At 46.3% G+C, this 19,613-nt stretch overlaps 1 protein-coding gene across 4 annotated transcripts in view; it reads right to left on the bottom strand.

Moving 5' to 3' along the window:
- LOC147024496 (uncharacterized) overlaps positions 1–19,613 on the bottom strand; it is a 105,460-nt gene that overhangs the window by 27,036 nt on the left and 58,811 nt on the right. For all 4 annotated transcript variants that reach the window (XM_085884478.1, XM_085884476.1, XM_085884475.1 and 1 more), the window contains exons 4-5: positions 15,892–16,065; positions 15,632–15,687 (exon numbers count right to left, since the gene is read on the bottom strand). In XM_085884478.1, the coding sequence (XP_085740604.1) occupies positions 15,632–15,687; positions 15,892–16,065 (230 nt within the window). The remainder of the gene's footprint in view (positions 1–15,631; positions 15,688–15,891; positions 16,066–19,613) is intronic.

The following is a 19,613-nucleotide window of genomic DNA, read 5'->3' as shown; positions in this document are numbered from 1 at the left end:
GTGTGTGTGTGTGTGTGTGTGTGTGTGTGTGTGTGTGTGTGTGTGTGTGTGTGTGTGTGTGTGTGTGTGTGTGTCCTCCATAACTTCAAAACCATAAAACCAAGCAGCCTGAAACTTTACATGCATACGAAGAAAACCCCAAGGAAGTGCATGACTGAAAATTGGGTGTTTGGGTTAATGAAAACACCCCTTTTGAAGATAATTAATGGGCTGATTTAATTGTATCCTTTATCAGGCGCCATCCTCAGCCACCGCTATCTACGGGGTCTTAAGGCGCATCCTGGGTTTCACCTCGCTGGGGTCTGAAGCCACCATGTTTTTTTTGCCTGCTCAACCATGCCTTGACTTGGAACATGCCACAGCAATTTAACAAACAAGGACAAATGTGTCCAAGAGCCACGTCATAAAGGTTTTGGTGGAAGATGAAGAACAACAAGAACAAGAAGAACAAGAAGAACAAGAAGAACAAGAAGAACAAGAAGAAGAAGAAGAACAAGAACAACTAGACCTTGCTAGATTGCTCGCGCTCTGGCTCTCTGGGTCGGTCGTGACGAGAGCGGGGAAAACGAGAGTGAAGGCGCCGAGACGCCAGCGCTCTCTGGGTCGGTCGTGACAAGGTCGGATCGAGAAGGACGGAGCCCGAGAATCCACCTCACGGTCACGATTTTCTTTCTGGGTTTTTGTATGAGAGTCTGTGGCGCAGTGTCCGTTAAGTAAACCTGGTTAAGTGTATGATAATAACTATAGACAAACGGTTGTAGTTATTTCTTCTCGTGTCCTGTTCCCTTACCCCCATTGCTTACATACGTGCTTGTACATTGCATTGCTTTTGTTTTCCTCGCCCGATTGCATACATGACTGCATGACTGCATATGTGTCGTGTGTGTAATAAATGTCCGTGTGTGAATGTCAACCTGTTCGTTGCGTCCTTTCCCTGAATTGAGCTGCCATATTGCATTCGGGATATAGTTGGTTCTTAATATCCGATAAGAGAATCGGATCCGGTGGGGCTTGGCGATATACACCGCTCGGCAAATCGCAAACGGAGCGAGCTGCTTCGGCCTAAGTCACATTTGCCACGGCGGTCGTGGGGTTTCCAAAATCTACGGCCACTAACAATTATATGGCGGCCGCAGTATTTCCACGGTCACACAATGTAGCAGTCACAAATGTTTTTATTTTTCAGGGAGCTGCAGGGCGTATTTACAAATTGTGGAGACCGAAAATGTGGGGGTGCCGTACAGTCTTTGATTTGATGTCGCACGGTGACCTTCGGGCGTCCCTGCAGCAGCCATAGAATTTTCAAGGCAGACGCAAGGTAGCCTCAAGGTGCCCGCAAGGCGACCGCAGGGGGGCCCGAAGGCGAATGTGTGGCCAGACGGACGGTAACGAGTGGGTTATACCAGTTCCTTTTTACTCAAATAAAAATATAACAGTTCGGAATATACCAGTATGTGGTGCCCCCAAAATCCGAATTGAATTTGTTCCAGGAGGCTGTTGGGATTGCAAAAAGTTCGATTCCCAAACTATTTTCCCAATAAGAAATAATGGAGTGAATTAATCTGTTCCTGGACCCCAAGAAAACCCACTTTCAAGACACTTTCAACTGAAATTACCCATGTTTAAGGTAAAATAAGATGAGTAAATGACCTTCGGTGGCGGTGTATTGTATGTAAACTGGTACAATCACCAATGCAAAGGTTCACACAGGATCAAGCTCCGGCCTGGGTTCCGATCGCTCGCGCACTCTGCGAGCGCTGCCCCCAGGGCAGCTCATCAACCATGATGCCCCCAGAACCACAATCACTTTCATCAAACGCAACAGGCTGAGGTAATCATGGATATTCCAAATTGCAACAGGTTTTTCTGTGAAATTAAATCCTTGCCCGACAATCCGTCACACCACATGATCAGATTGCTTTTTTGTTATTAATTAAAACACAAGATGAGTGAAAAAAAAATTACCCCCGTGTGGAGGTGACTGTCATCTCTATAATACCCCAAGTTCTCAATGTTCAGTTATGACCGAAGACTACTGCACAGCTCGAACTGCGCAGTTTGCTTAAAGATGACTCGGCATTTTGGCGCGCGCGCACGAAATTATATTTTGAAAATAAATGCGGACGTTTACATTTCAGGTTTTGAAACTTTTGCACCTTCGGCAGAAAATGTATAAATATACAAGGTCAGCTGCTATGCAATGACACCATTCACTAACTTTTACCATGCCCAGTAGAGAATATATAGCCTCCAGAAGATAGGGCAGTTTTTGCAAGCTTTGAAGTCACGTGACGCGAAAACAAAAGCGAAATTCGAAAATCTGTCCCGACCAAATTTAGATATTGTCCCATACATTCATATGCCACAATCAAATTCAAGATCGCTTGAGAAATGTAGGAGGAGATAGATTTTGAAAATCGTCATTTTAGCATTTCTTGCCAACTTTGAAGTCACGTGACACGAAAATGAAAGCGAACATCGAAAATCCGGCCCGACCAATTTTGATATTGTCCCATAGATTCATATGCTACATTCAAATTCAAGGTCGCTTGAGAAATGGCAGAGGAGATAGAATTTGAAAATCATCATTTTCGAAACTTCAAAGGTCTCGTGACCTTGACCTTCGGTGACCTTGAAAGTCATACCATCGTGTACGTCTCATCGACCTCTATCAGGATCACTAATGAGCAGATCTCCCGCTTCAAATTCATTGTGAACCGACGGATGGATCGAAGGACATCGACACCCATATTATTAGGTCATGCTTGAAGAGATGACCTAAAAAAATAACAGCACAAATCAAGGTGAAAACACGGGGTAAAGTAGCGATTGACACACGAGAGATGCTTTCACGAGTACTTCCACCGACGAACTGAATGAACAAAGCACGAAGATGCGCGAACAGGTGGGGGAGACACGTGTACAAACATGAACGCTTCGTTGTGTTCGGTTTTTCGGTCATCTCTTTGAGCATGACCTAATAATATGGTTGTCTATGTCCTTCGATCCGTCCGTTCACAATGAAGTTGAAGCGGGAGATCTGGTCATTAGTGATCCTGATAGAGGTCAATGAGACGTACACGATGGTATGACTTTCAAGGTCACCGAAGGTCAAGGTCATGGTCACGAGGCCTTTGAAGTTGCGAAAATGACGATTTTCAAATTCAATCTCCACCATTTCTCAAGCGATCTTGAATTTGACTGTAGCATATGAATCTATGGGACTATATCTAAATTTGGTCGGGCCGGATTTTCGATATTCGCTTTCGTTTTCGTGTCACGTGACTTCAAAGTTGGCAAAAAATGCGAAAATGACGATTTTCAAAATCTATCTCCTGCTACATTTCTCAAGCGATCTTGAATTTGATTGTGGCATATGAATGTATGGGACAATATCTATATTTGGTCGGGACGGATTTTCACTTTCATTTTCGCGTCACGTGACTTCAAAGTTTGCAAAAACTGCCCTACCTTCAGGAGGCTATATATTCTCTACTGGGCATGGTAAAAGTTAGTGAATGGTGTCATTGCATAGCAGCTGACCTTGTATATTTATACATTTTCTGCCGAAGGTGCAAAAGTTTCAAAACCCGAAATGTAAATGTCCGCATTTATTTTCAAAAATATAACTTCGTGCGCGCGTGCGCCAAAATGCCGAGTCATCTTTAACCAAACTGCGCAGTTCGAGCTGCGCAGTAGTCTTCGGTCATAACTGAACATAGAGAACTTGTGGTATTATCGAGATGACCGTCACCCCCACACGGGGGTAATTTTAACCTCCGCCATCGAAGATCGGAGGTTACTGTTTTCACCCCTTTCTGTTTGTTTGTTTGTTTGTTTGTTTGTTTGTTTGTTTGTGAACAGTATTACGGAAAAAGTCCTCGACGGATTTCGACGAAACTTGGTGGGGGGGGTTAGGTATGGTCCAAGGATCATGCCATTAGATTTTAGACTTTGTCCCCCCCCCCAAAAAAAAATTAGAGAAAAAAATATTTTTTTTGCATTTCCAAATGTTTTAAGTGATTTCCAACCCCCCCAAAAATTGTTAGAGGGGAAAAAAATTTTGAAACTTTTTTTTCAACAAAATTTTGATTTCTTTTTTTGCATTTCTACATGTTTTAAGTGATTTCCAACCCCCCCCCAGCTCCCCCCCAAAAAAAAAAATGTTGGAGAAAAGAACTATAACTCTGTCAGCACTGTTGACATCATATTTAATGAATAAGATATAAGGTTCACTTGAGTGACCCTGCAGTATTGGCGGCGGAGGTTTTGCACTCTCCCGAGTGCTCCCCCTCCAGTTTAAAATGTATTCGGTTTTTAGGGCAAAATTCATTTTTCATTGATAAGAGACTAAGGCAGCCGCACGAATAACGCAAGCCCACCGTACGCCCTACGTATGGTCGACGTGGAACACAACTACGTCACAACTACGGCATGTCGAATTGCTATGGCTAACGTAGCAATGAAAAAAGTTATAACTCCGCGCTATAATTCCGCGGAGACCCCTACGGCCTGTAAAAGATAGCCAAACGGCGTAGGGCCACCCTGAGGCCACCTCAGAAACTCTGCGTCCGCCGCACGTTTCTGTCAATTCAGAGGGCGTACAGCCACCGTATAGCAAATGTGACTTCGGTCTTAGCGGCTCGTTTCCAAGCAGGCCCCGTTGAGGTACAGTCTCTCGGTAGTCTGCCCTCGCGATTAGTTAGGTAAATCGACCATTCGGCGATCGGACCCTGTAGCGCACGGGTAGAGTATTGACAAGGCTGTGGTGTGATTAAAGATACAACCGTAGCTGGATTTCGGCGTTGATCCGAAAGCTGCGACTCGGTTTGTCCGTTCGGTGGGCGAGTGCGGCCGCCATTGGCTAGAAGCGGCCACCCGTACGTCGACGGGCGGGAAACCACAACAGTATGCACAAATGCATTGTGCACATGTGTTTGCTATCTCACTGATCATCTTAATTCCTGTGATTGTTTCACGGAAGTTTCCTCACACACAGAGACAAGAAATTCTGCTTCTGAGCCGTGTATGCACAACAATCACGAGGCAATTATTGATCCCTTTACAACCTTGTCGTAGTCGTATACAAATCGAATACATGTATGCAAAATAAAGGGCTACACCATGTCCACAAAATATAAAATGTGACTGTTGAACCTTTCCATAAAAATAAAAAATAAAAATAAAAAAACTTACAGGGACATACAAGTAAAATTCTAAAGATTAATATTGCATCACTTCAAGGCGCAAGGAGATAATTTTAAAATAAAACAATGTGAAAAACATGCACCCACATTTTGCAGCTTATTGAATTGTTCGTTGAAACCAGCCTGCTGGGATAGGTACGATTCCACATACATGCAAGCCAGGTATGGCTGCACTCGACATCCATGGGTTTATTCTAAAGTGAAGTTACTGCTTCCATTGGCTTGCTATTCATTAACATTTAGCCAAAATGCTGTAATAAATGAAGAGTAAAATATGTTGGCACAACTATGAAAGACAAATGTATCTGTCCTATTACACGGCCTCATCGCCTCGGGACTCTTACGCATTGACTTGTACATTGTGTGCATGCTAATACAAGTTACTTGTCAACTTGAGATCTCTCGAGTCTAGACTAGGCCGGTAAATCCGTCGTCCGCCCGTCTCGGCCGGTAAATCCGTCGTCCGCCCGTCTCGGCCGGTAAATCCGTCGTCCGCCCGTCTCGGCCGGTAAATCCGTCGTCCGCCCGTCTCGGCCGGTAAATCCGTCGTCCGCCCGACTCCGGCCGACAAGTCCGCCCGACAAATCCGTCGTCCGCCCGACAAATCCGTCGTCCGCCCGACAAATCCGTCGTCCGCCCGACAAATCCGTCGTCCGCCCGACAAATCCGTCGTCCGCCCGACAAATCCGTCGTCCGCCCGACAAATCCGTCGTCCGCCCGACAAATCCGTCGTCCGCCCGACAAATCCGTCGTCCGCCCGACAAATCCGATAAATCTGTCGTCCGTCCGACTAAGCCGATAAATCCGTCGTCCGTCCGACAAATCTGACGTGCTGAGGCTTTCTTTTATTATTCTCTTTTCTTCATCGTTTTCTACTGGCGCTACATGACGACAGTAGGAATAAAATAAATAAAAATGCAAGAGAACGTCAGATTTATCGGACTACTCTAGACAATTGTGTCGCAAGATGTGTTCTGCACACAAGTTTTCATCGTATCTGGACAGTGAGATTGCTTCGTTTTATGCGCGGAGAGATACGGCCGATGACATGCGCTGGCCTTGTTTGTGACTCATTCGCGGCGGAGAAACATGTCCGCTGCTCTGGTCATGTCACCTCACTAAAATATTTCTGATATCGAGCAGTATGCAAGTCGAATTTATATTATTGAATTACGACTAGGATTTAGTCTAACCAGTCTCGCGAGGGGGGGCGAGAGAGGGGCGAGAGAGGGGCGAGAGAGGGGCGAGAGAGGGCGAGAGAGGGGGGGCGAGAGAGGGGGCGAGAGAGGGGGCGAGAGAGGGGGAGCGAGAGAGGGGGGGCGAGAGAGGGCTGGACATACAATCTGAGGCGAGAGAGGGCTGGTTCTGAGAAACCCCTCGTTAAGCGACGTCTTCGTTGTGCGAACATCTTGTTTTTTTTTCGTTTTCGAACATCGTACTTGCACAAAACTACACACCTCGGCTATATGGTATAGCCTATTGCTCCTCGGATACAAACCTGTACAGCACGTTACTGTACTGAATACTGTCGGCAATTGTAACACGCATCCAAGAGAGACAGAAGACGTTAATTTTACCTTTGCGCTGCTCATGACGGCCATCGGTGTTGTTCGCAGCAGCTTACAATCTCCTCTCGCATTGATTATAGAAACATTAATAAATAGCGTTTGGATTTTATAAATACGTAATCATTGCATCGATGTTATAATTTATAAATGAAGAAACGAGCTCCTGTCAATTGTGATATATATTTTCGGAACAGTGCTGTGGTGAATTGAAGGTCGTGACGTGTGATCACATGTTGCACGGCTCGAGCACGGAAGAGATAAAGCTGAGGTTCGGCACGGTCGGGGGTGATTGTCCCAGGGGCATTGTCGTTTTATGTCGGCGGTTCACTTGGTGCTCGTTGAATGGTGAGAATTGAGAGTATATCGGACTCCGTGCTTATACCGATTTATTTTGCGGTGATTAGTTGCGCGTGTATACCTTACTGCTTATGTACTCCTTGCTGCGTCTGTATTCCCTGGTGTGCCCGTAGAAGCGGCTCCAATCAAATGGAATAAAGCCTACACTCTGAAGGTTCATCTCTCGTTTTCATTTCAATTAATTTATTCCATTTGGTTTTCTCGGCTCTCTCAACCAACGATGGACAAGATCTACAAACCGGAGAGGTTCGACGCAGACCCAAACGCGACTGACTCAGAAATGAAATGGTCGCATTGGTTCCGTTCCTTCTCACACTATCTGACCATCATCGAAGAGGGAGCTGACAAATTGGCCGCCCTTGTGAATCATGTCTCGCCCAGCGTATACAGGCTCTTCTCGGAGTGTGACACCTACGAAGCAGCGATCGACGTGCTGCAGGCACTCTACGTGAAGCGCAAGAACGAGGTATACATACGACAAACTCCTCAGCAACTACTCCGGTTGGTAAATGCTTCTTTTGTGGGTACAAAAGACACCCCCGCCACAAATGCCCCGCCAGAGATGCCACATGCATGAATTGTGACAAGAAAGGGCATTATGCCAGGGTATGTAAATCTACTCTAAGGAGAAATAAACCCACTTCTGCGGCTCTCGACTCGCAAAAGAAACTAACTGCAGCCTCCCCGGGGAATCTATCCAAGGCTATCATCAACGTACGAATTAACGGGCATATGGCTGAGGCACTGATTGATACCGGTAGCTTTGAAAGTTTCGTCAACAGCTCGCTAGTGAAGGGCAGGAAATGGAAGATCCACCCGAAAGACAATACGGTATGCATGGCCGCCACATCACTACAGTCCCGCGTACGAGGGTACTGCAATGTTGAATTGGACGTAAAAGGGTACACGCATCGGGATGTAAGGGTACTGGTGCTTCGTGATTTATGCGCAGACGTAATTCTGGGTCCTAATGTCCTCAAGCAGCACACGAGCGTCGAAATACCCTTTGGAGGAAGCAAACCTCGTCTAATTTTAAATGCTTTGACCACCGCAGAGGTAACGTCCCCCCCAGCTGTTCGCTAACTTGTCGCCGGTCTGTAAACCGATAGCGATCAAATCGCGGCGATATACCACTGCTGACATGAATTTCATCACTTCAGAAACCAAGCGATTACTGGAAGAAGGAATTATAGAACCGAGCGATTCGCCATGGCGCGCACAGGTGTTGGTCACCGCCAACCAGAATCATAAGAAACGAATGGTTGTCGATTATTCCCAAACGGTCAATCGTTTCACCCAACTCGACGCCTACCCTTTGCCGCGTATAGACGAGATGGTCGAACGCGTGGCCAATTATAAGATATTCAGCACCATCGATTTGCGAAGCGCCTATCATCAAATTCCCATCCGAGAGGAAGACAAACCTTACACCGCATTCCAGGCAGGTAGACGCCTCTACCAATTCAGGAGGATTCCGTTCGGTGTCACGAATGGAGTAGCTTGCTTCCAACAGGTTATGGACGACATCATCTCAGATGAAAACCTCAAAGACACTTTTGTTTACGTGGACAATGTCACAGTGTGCGGTAGGGATCAGGGGGAACATGACATGAATCTGGACAGATTCTTGAGCATTGCTAGAAAATATAATCTGACTCTCAACTACGAGAAATGCGTATTCTCGGCAAGGTCAATTGACCTTCTCGGCTACACGATAGCCGACGGCACGATTAAGCCTGATCCTGAACGATTGCGCCCACTTCGTGAGCTACCCCCACCTCAGGACCTGCAGACAATGCGCCGGGTGATCGGCATGTTCGCTTACTATGCAAGATGGATTTCGCAATACTCCGAGAAAATACATCCCCTAGTGCATTGCAAAAACTTTCCACCAGATGCCGCTGTTGTAAGAGCTTTCCACAACCTCAAAGATGATATCAGTAATTCCGTGGTATTATCGATCGATAGCTCGGTGCCCTTCGTGGTGGAAACAGATGCTTCAGATCACGCGATAGCTGCTACGCTTAATCAGTCTGGGCGGCCGGTCGCGTTCTTCTCGAGAACTCTCTCTGGAAGCGAGCAGAGACACTCGGCAATAGAGAAGGAGGAGTACGCCATCGTCGAAGCGCTGCGTAAATGGAGACATTATTTACTGGGAAACCACTTCACGCTCGTTACGGACCAACGATCCGTGGCATTCATGTTTGATGGGAAAAATAACGGGAAAATTAAGAATGAAAAAATTATGAGATGGCGGATAGACCTAGCTTGCTATAGTTACGACATAGTCTACCGGCCCGGGAGGGAAAACCCTGCTGCAGACACCTTCTCTCGGGTCTACTGTTCGGCGACAATCAGTCGGGCTTTGCAAGACCTCCATGTGTCTCTGTGCCACCCGGGGGTAACCAGAATGGCACATTTCGTGCGCAGACAGAACCTTCCCTATTCTATTGAGGATATTAAACAAATGAATGCTTCATGCCCTGTTTGTGCTGAACTAAAACCCAGATTCTATGGCGCGGCTTCTGGCAGATTGATCAAGGCCACTTCTCCCTTCGAGAGACTAAACATTGACTTCAAAGGGCCCCTGCCGACCGAGACAGACAACAGATACATATTCACTGTTGTTGATGAATATTCAAGGTTCCCTTTCGCATTTCCGTGCTCGGATATGACCTCGGGCACTGTCGTGAAATGTCTGTCTGACCTCTTCGCTATGTTTGGGAAACCTTCATACGTACATTCAGACAGAGGGCCGTGTTTCATGTCGGCCGGGCTAAAACAATTCCTATTAGAGCACGGCATAGCAACTAGTCGAACGACGGGTTACAACCCACAGGGTAATGGGCAGGTGGAACGATACAATGGAGTTATTTGGAAAGCCGTAACTCTGGCGCTGAAATCGAGAGGACTGGGCCCCGAGCGGTGGGAGGTTACCCTTCTCGACGCTCTGAATTCCATACGCTCTTTGCTCTGCACGTCCACCAATGCAACTCCTCACGAACGAATGTTTACTCACCAACGACGTTATGTTGACGGCCAATCGGTGCCCAACTGGCTAACCCATCCCGGAACAGTGTTCATGAAACGCCCAGTACGACAAAGCAAGTATGAACCCATGGTGGAAGAGGTCGAACTCATCGATACTAATCCAGAGTATGCTCATGTCAGGCTCCCGGATGGCAGGGAGACCACTGTGTCGGTTCGCCATTTGGCTCCCTCAGGTACTCCTCCCGCAGGTACACCACCATCTGGCACTCCTCCCTCTGACATCCCCTCCCCAGGTGTTCCCCCCCCAGGGACTCCACCCGAGAAGGGTGACGACGGAGCTGCTGCGTTCCACCCGAGAGCGATCGGGGAGTCATCTCCGGCACGAGTCGAGGCTCACCAAGAGGATGGGAAGCCTTCCTCAAGTGAAACCGCCATCTACTCCCGGAGAGGTCGACGAATAATACCCCCTCGCCGACTCAATCTGTAAAGGGGATTATCGGCATCCTCGATGCTCATGCTCCTATATGCTCGTTACATAATATATCGATGCTCTTGACCATGCTCCTACAACTCAAAATAATCCTCACTGCTTGGCATGTATGCTTCTGTAGTTTAGATAGTTCGCGTTGCTTGAAATGTATACTCCTATAGTGCTGAAGTAATCATGGTGCGTTAGTTGGGCCTCTAGTTACATTTTAAAGACGGGGAGAATGTGGTGAATTGAAGGTCGTGACGTGTGATCACATGTTGCACGGCTCGAGCACGGAAGAGATAAAGCTGAGGTTCGGCACGGTCGGGGGTGATTGTCCCAGGGGCATTGTCGTTTTATGTCGGCGGTTCACTTGGTGCTCGTTGAATGGTGAGAATTGAGAGTATATCGGACTCCGTGCTTATACTGATTTATTTTGCGGTGATTAGTTGCGCGTGTATACCTTACTGCTTATGTACTCCTTGCTGCGTCTGTATTCCCTGGTGTGCCCGTAGAAGCGGCTCCAATCAAATGGAATAAAGCCTACACTCTGAAGGTTCATCTCTCGTTTTCATTTCAAGTGCGATTGTTTTAACAACATGAAAAGTTTCACCAAAAAGAAGTTTGTGTTTTAATTTCGACTGTAACAACGATTTATTCGCGGAATTCTTCAATTCAAAAGGTAATTTACTTGCTGGAAGGTAAACGTGCAAACATTGGTTCAGTTTGAAAGACGATTTCCTTGAATCCCGATTTAGCACGACCCTGCTTTTTTCGCGATGACATTTTATGGACCTCAACGATCGCATTATAACAGGGCCACACTGTCGTTTATTATCATTATGAAGTATTATGTACTGTACAGCGTACATAATTGTACGTGCTATTTTTATACAACTGGCAGCGCTACGTCGGCTACATCACTCGGCGATAGGAATTTTTCAGCTACATTTTTTTTTCATAGCTGGCAGATCCGTCGTATATGCAATCCGTCGTTGCCCGGAATGTCGTTAAACGGCACATGACTGTATAACTTGGTCAAAAATTATCACATTGTCTCATCCTTGACTTCTGAAACTATCTAAATCATCAAATACTGCTCGTGAACCATTGTCGTCTTCAGACTTGTCTATTATAAAAGTTGAAAATCTTGCCAATCTTGCTACATTTGGTCAACTGGAATTTTAAAGTAATATTTTGTGTTTGTTTTAGTTGCAGATGGATGATAGTGTAGAGGTGCCTATGCAGTATGTGCTGCATGCGAGTGGCGATACAAAACACGATGTTGATTCAGTGGCTCCATTTACTAAATGGATATGGGAAACAGCTGGCCACATAGCTCAAGCCAGAAAACAATATCAAAATAGATCAAAGTACCTTGTTATATGTGAATCCATTAACTTTGGCTTTCACAGTAAATTTATGGCTCATCAGATACAGTCAAAGGAAAAGAAGACTTGGTCTGATTAAGATATTGTTGAAACAAGATCTGTAGTGGTGAAGCCACCAGTGGTAACTACCTCAACTACTGGAGTGCTGGAGAAAAAGTGTATTTTGTGCAATGGTTCAGACCACAAGCATTTCCCCAGCGCTTTTGAAACACTATTTCCATGGGAGACTATACGAGCACAGGACAGTCTTATAAATGCTGCAAGGCAACTGAAAGACAACGCCATTACTCGATCAGCTACAAGCACCATAGTTAGGCATCTGTTTGAAAAAGCAGCAGCAAAGAAGGATACTAATCCAAGCCATGTACTATGAAAGTCAAAAGTGAGTAAATTCCAGAGAGACATGTCTGGAGATTATTCCCAACATGATTGAGACTACTATGAATCCTTTTGTTGAGTCCCTGCTTGAAGACACCAATCTGTACTGTTTAGCAGATGGTAAGAAAATGCCAAACGAAGAAGAGGACACGCTGAATCTCCATTTTTGGGGGAAGAAGTGGAAAGATGAGTTCCTCCAGGAATGCTTAAAGGATCCTACAAGGTTTGAAAGACCACTACAAAGAAGAAAAGTCAGAAACTTTGCTCGTGCTGCTGTCAAGAGCGAGGTAAAGATGAAAAGGTTGAGCTGAAGACAACATGGAACTTGCTGGGCAGATTCATCTCTCTTGCTTGTTCCAGAAAGATTGAGCTTGAAAAGGTGCTCCCTTTTTCACTTACCCTGGTTCCCCTCTCTTTGGCCAATATTTATGGCACAGTGAAGAAGACAACTTGAAGATTTGATTACAGAGAGCTGACAAGAGTTGATACAGTTCTTTATGATGCCATGTTAATAATCCAGTAACTGCCCGATGACTTGCCTTTCAATTTTGGAAATGTAGCAGAGCTGTAACTGAAGATCATATGCAGTGCACAGGCAAGTGGTTCACCTTGTCTGTGACAGTTATGTGAAAAGCATAGAGAATGTTGAGCAACAGGCAAGAGGTGCAAATGATGGATCATTTCACATCAAAGACGAAGATCAGTTTCGTCCTAAAGATTTCAAAGATGGCTTGAAATCACCAAAATTTAAAACTGCACTTATAAAGTTCTTAATGGAGGGATGGAAAGATAACAATTATGCACCGATCATAAAACAAAAGACAGTTGTCGCACATGAAGAGCAGTGTCTTCAGTAAACAGCAACTCTATCGGGAAATGTAGAATACAATGAGGCGCCTGAGTATGTTTGCTCAACATGGAGGCTGATACCAACCGTCTCAGCATGCCGTCAAAAACAAGACCAGGCCAGAATGTTGTTGTCCATGCAACCGACATTGATATCATGGTCACACTCCTGTATCATGCCAGCCAACTCAAGGCCAATGTGTATATGGACCTTACATTTGAGCGATAGATAACAGTAGAAGGTATGTCCATATCACTGCGCTAGCAAACCAACTTGGTCCAATTCTTTGCGAGGCATTGCCAGGTGATCATGCTCTGACAGGATGTGACTACACATCACCCTTCTTCAGGAAGGGAAAAGGTGAAGCCATTGAAGAAAGCTGAAAAGAGTGCACTCCATCTTGAAGGTCTGGGCAGTCATGGAGAGAACACCACCTTTGTTGATGGCGACAGCCTTGGAGAAAAACGTGTGTCACTCTATGGTTGGGGAGCATAATCATTCGTAAATGAGGCCAGGTTGAAAATCTTCCGACAGAAATCCAAACCGACCGATCTAGACAGTCCATTGTAGAAAATAAAGGGAATTGATGCAGGTATGCTTCTAACCTGCAAAGATGTTCTGGTGCAAAAATTGTCATGGTGCAACTATGTAGCAAATCGCTGGAAGTATGCATATCTAAAAAAAATCCACAAAAGAACATTTAACTCACAGATCATGCCAGGAAAGAGGTTAATGGAGTTTTTCTACCACTCTGGTTTACCGGCAATCACATGCCAACTATGCTTTTTGAGACCATGGAACCAGAAGATATTGAAGATGAAGATGATGACAATGACAGAATAACTGAATCAGAGGATGAAGATAACAGTGATGATGATTGAGATGACTCGTTGAATGTGGTTTTGATATTGTGAGAGTAAACCCACTTATGTTTTCATGTTTTAGTTCAAAATGTACGATTTGATTATTGTATTCAAGTTATTCTGCATACTCAATGCACAGTATTTTTGTTAAAAATGCCATTTTCTATTTTCTGTCTGTATTTGGCATTATAAATTTGATTTCTATGGATTTTTACATGTTATTCATATCCAGTACACTTTTATTACTATTCCAATAGAAAATATCTGGTTTTGGCCAAAAACTGACCAAAAGTTGATCACATTGATACGATTATTATTCCTTGGCTAGACCTTTGCCACAACATAGTCGTGCAAGATTCAGAAACTCATTAGATACAAAATAACACCAGACCGTGTTTTTTGTTTTTCTTAATCTCCAATTTTGGCCATATTTGGCCAAAAACATGGCCAGAATGGCAATTTTGTCTTACTTGGGGTCAATAAAACTACTTTTTTGGAATCAGCACCTTTTTAATCCTTCATTTATATTTTTTATTTTACACAGAGTGGATTTGTTAAACCATCCTTATCTAAAATTCTGATTAAAGCCATTTACCTCTTAGGGTAATAGAATCACCATGCTCAGACTCTTGCGTGAATACCATGTGATAAAAGAGGATACAGGTGGATGATCCAGTAATAAAATTTCAAAACATTGGGGCAATACCACTGGGTGCTCACCTGGTAGCAACTGGAAAAGAAAGATAACCAAGGAACCACTGGAAGGCATGGATGACCCACAAAATATGCAATGGCGAAGAAAGGAAATACATATGGACTTTTTTTCTTTATAATTCCATGAACAAACTTTGATCCATCACGTGTGATGAAAGTTGTGGGCAAGTTTAATCAAAATTGCATGTGCAGTTTCTGAGAATAAAGCAAATACCTATTTTGGGGGGGCAACCCCCATAGACCCCCTTAGGAGCCAATTTTTTTTTAAATGCCATGAACAAACTTGGGTACATACACGGTGATGAACATTGTGGTAAAGTTTCATCAAACAATGTGTGTAGTTTAAGAGAAGTTGCCGCAAGTATTTGTGGACAAGCGGACAGATGGACAGAGATGGACGGACAGAGAGACGGACAATGTGCCATCCCATAAGCTCCCTGGAACGACGTTCCAGGTGAGCTAAAAACAAACCAAAAAAACAAAACGCAATCTCACTGTAGACAAGTGCCTGATCTACTGCTGTGATAAAACAATTGGAGTGTGGCAACATCACGTGACATTGTTAAGCTGACCCTTGGGTGGCAAGGGGCTATTTTAACACCCTCTTTAAGAACGAGAATTAATGATGTCAAAACATAATTTGGGTGGAAACATGACAGTGCATAATGACATGCTCAGATGCATTTTGCTGTGTCATGCATTCAAATTCTAACTCATGGAAATACAACCTACAAGTTGACAAACTATCAGGGGATTAAAAATAAATTCTTCCTTTCCAAAAACTTCAAACAATATCCGAATGACTAAGAAAACGAGCAAAACATTTAATACTGGACAATTACTTACTTTAAGTCTCCAACTTGAGAGAAGAGATTTAGAAGGTGATCAGTACCTCCAGATTGCTGAAACAAAAATAAATGATGAGTAGCTTTCCTAAACACTGGCAGTTTATGGTCAGGTTCAACTATTCTTTGCATGACTGACATTTAAAATTGAAAACTAAATATAAAACTAGGCAGACAAAAAGAGAGAAGAAAAGAAGCGGCATTCATGATTGCTTTCTCAGCAAGCACCAAATCTGATGGAGGTGGTGAACAGCAACTTACGTGTGCAGTAAGGTTTCCAACATAAACAGAACGACGGATCTCGTCCAATTTACAAGAATCGACGGTGCCACCAATCAGGGCAGGTTGAGGGATGCCAAGTGCAGCCAGAGTGGGATCCAAGCATCCTCCAGTGCCATGCAGTGCTCCAAGCGCTGCCAGGGGTACTGCTCCCATCTGAATGGTAGGCAGACTGGCTCTTTTACAACACTCATGTATGTATATATCTATATCTATATCTATATCTATATCTATATCTATATCTATATCTATATATATATATATATATATATATATATATATATATATATATATATATATATATATATATATATATATTGTTGCGGATTCGCGCCCGCCGGCGTGCTGACGGCCACGTAACTCGAATCGCGGCACGTCGCCCACCGGACGGACAATCCAGTCGTGACCCTCTCGGACTAACGCCGGGAACCAGTCACGGGTGGACCTTTCGGTCTCACCGCGATCGAGCCAATCAGCCCCCGCGTGGGATAGGGTTGCTCGCCGACCCGACCTACCTAAGTACCCACGCGGAGGGTAGACCGGGCGATCGCACCTCGCCGCAGGTCGACTTTGGACACGGGCCACTTAAGCGACCCGTTCCGTACTATCAGAATAACCGAGCGGTGTTATCGTCGACCTCGACGGTTCGATTAATTATCGGGCGTATTCAGCCCACTACCAACCCTTTACGTGAAGCAAGATGAGGATTCAAAGAAAGAAATGACGAAGCGAAGCGGGAAACAGTTCAACAATAAAGCACATTTATTCGCGGCACACGGGAAACACACATATTCAATTCCACCAAAAGCACACAGAAAAGAAAAACACAATTCAATTTACACAAAAAGCAAATACAAAAGCGAAAACACAATGCAGAGCTAATACCGACTACCGAGCACACGGCAACACTTATACAATTCTACTTCACAGACGGCACCGACAACACATACCCAAAACCAAGGAAAAGAAATACCCCCAAGAATGAGGCGGGCCTGAGGCCGAGACGGGGTCGCGCCTACCCGTCTGGTGATGAGACGCGGAGCGGCGATGGCGCCTCACTCCGCGGGCCTCGCGGACAGTGCCTGGCAGGGGGGTGGGAAAAGGGGCCCCCTTGGTCGCACTATCTCAGCGCGGGGGGGAAACAGGAGGGGGTTGTTGATGCTCGGGGTATAGAGGATCTTTATTACCCCTGGTGTGCGTCTCCACCTCGGCCAGGACGCGCTGCCGGCCTCCCTCGGGCGTGCAGCTCCTGGCACCGACGCGAGCACCCCCTCGTCTGCCTTCGCCGCTGCCGCCTCTCCGCCTCTGGACTCCCCACCCTGGACTCTTCTTTGGGCTCTCCTCGTTCGACTCTCTTCAGCTTCTCCAGCTACTGCAGGCTTCGGGCTCCAGACTTCCACACGGCTCTGACTGACGAACACCGTCCTTTTATCCCCCCGTAGCTTCGCCTTTGACCCCCTCCCTTTGACCTTTCACCTCGCTCCCCATTGGCCCGAGAAAAAGTGGGCGTGAAGGCTTTTTGATCCACAAATTTGCATATATCGATCGTTCTGGAGGCGGGGCCAAATCGCCCCTCGCTCACCGATTGGACGGCAAAAAGTGGGCGTGTGTCGTTTTTGAAGCACAAAATCCGTGATTTTGTACACGCTGTGCGACGGGCGCCCTGCACGAGTCCAACACCGGAACCCACAGCGGGGCAAGAACGGTGGCGATGCTACGGTTGCGAGGTGTGACGGGAAGGTCGTGGCGGTTGTGGTGAAGCGGTGGTTGTGGTTGGTGGTTGATGTTGTGGATGTGGTGGTAATCATGGCGGTTGGTCCAAAATAAAGATAGTAAAAGAAAAACGGCTATCCTGAAGAGTCGCAGCTCGCATAAATGACATGTATTCCCACTAGACAACGGGTTTGGGCCTAACTACACATGCACTTACCGAGATACCTCACCTAAGGGACCTAAATGGTGGTTTGCGAATTTGGTAACCACAACACTACCCCCTTCCCTTTTTACAGACTCGTCCCGAGTCGTCAAATTTTCGTGTGCCATCATGTGTAGTTTTCCCCTAGTACATTTTACCTACGGATCCCTGAGTGCGACATTCATGGTATTTGTGTCCCCAAAATAAATAACCTGAGGGCTGCGTAACTACCTAAACAAACTCACTCACACGGACGACTTAAATAAAATTGCCGGCGCTAAGACATACATGCCGGGGGCGCACTCATATTTACAGTACATCTTAACCTTAACTTACAAATTTTACACTAAACCATGGCCCAGGATCATTGAACTCTGCAAAAGAAAAGCAGTTAGCAGGGAGCCAGGCTGCCCACATGCAGTCTCTGGCTCAAAACAATGCAGGTGACAGGGAACGTGGCTGGCTGCTCACACGCAGTCCAAGGCCTTCCCTTTTGAACTGAACGCAGTGAACCACAACGGTGCATGGGCCGCACAAACGTAGTCTCCGTGCCAGCTCAAGTGGCACACGCAATGAACACAACGAATGGATGCATGAACGGTTTGAACTGAATGCAGTGAACCACAACGGTGCATGGGCTGCACAAACGCAGTCTCCGTGCCAGCTCAAGTGGCACACGCAATGAGCACAACGAATGGATGCATGGACACAAACACGGTGCACGGGCCGCCACTGCAGGCCCGTGTTGTAGCTGCCAACAGGGCAGTTCTTGCAGCTTGCAAACTGTTGCTTTTACGATCCTGGCGCACATGGCAATGAACAGGGGGGGGCAAAGCAAAAATTGAACGGGGCTGGTGAACGGGGGCAGTGGGCATGGCATGGCAAAGGTGATCAGGCAAACACAGCCCGCAGAAGAAGGCCGCTGCAGGCAAACTCAGCCCGCAGAACCAGGCCGGCAGAGGCCTCGAAGAAAAACAGCCAGCAGATGAACTGGCCGGCACAGGCCTTGCAGCACACAGCTGCCGATGAAGTTGGCCGGCCTCCGCCTTGAAGCAAAACACGGCCAGCCGATGAAGTTGGCCAGCTCTTGCCGTTCAGCGGAGGTTGGTGGAGGGAGTGCGGTGGTGCTGGCCACTTGGAAGGCGGGCTCGGACCTACCTACCTGTCTCCCTCCCAACCTATCGCCTTTGCCTGTCACTGTACATACCCACTCCCTTAATTTGTCAAACCCCAATTTAGCCCCAACTTTTTTTTTTTTTTTTTTTTTTTTTTTTACTTCCCCACTATAAATCGTCCCCTAACCCCCTTTATCGTCCTTGTTCGGCTAACCTATCCTGTCACCTAGCCTACTCCCAACCCCTACGTTCCCTTCCCGGAGGGGAATAAGGGAGAGCTAACGTCCTGTGTCGAGGCCCAACGAAGCCTCAGAATGGCCTCCCCAGAGTTCGGCGATCTAACCCAAAGTGGGTCCAGCGGCCCACAACGAGAGCGAGGGGATGGATGGTGCGGAGGGGTACATCTCCTAATCTACCCTAACCATTTAACTGTTAAACTACCCCGGGGCTTTCAACAAGCGCCTCTTGCTTAAACTATTGGTTCTATAAACCCAGATTCCCGTCGCCTGTGTTGGTGTCCTTACAATTTCGGGCCTCGCCCCCCAATTTTCTCTCCGTGCCCTCACACGGTCTCCTGGCTAGGACACGTGGCTCCCTTTGGCAGGCAGGACCCTCTGCCGAATCTCCCGCTATGGCACCCCCGGGCACTACACTGCCTCCGAGCCTACCAGCTC

This window comes from Eptatretus burgeri, chromosome 6, assembly GCF_056783735.1.
Source record: "Eptatretus burgeri isolate ZD-2024b chromosome 6, Ebu_testis_v1, whole genome shotgun sequence".
Classification (NCBI taxonomy): domain Eukaryota; kingdom Metazoa; phylum Chordata; class Myxini; order Myxiniformes; family Myxinidae; genus Eptatretus; species Eptatretus burgeri.
The sequence above is the reverse complement of the archived record's forward strand: the minus strand, read 5'-3'. Positions and strand labels throughout refer to the sequence as shown.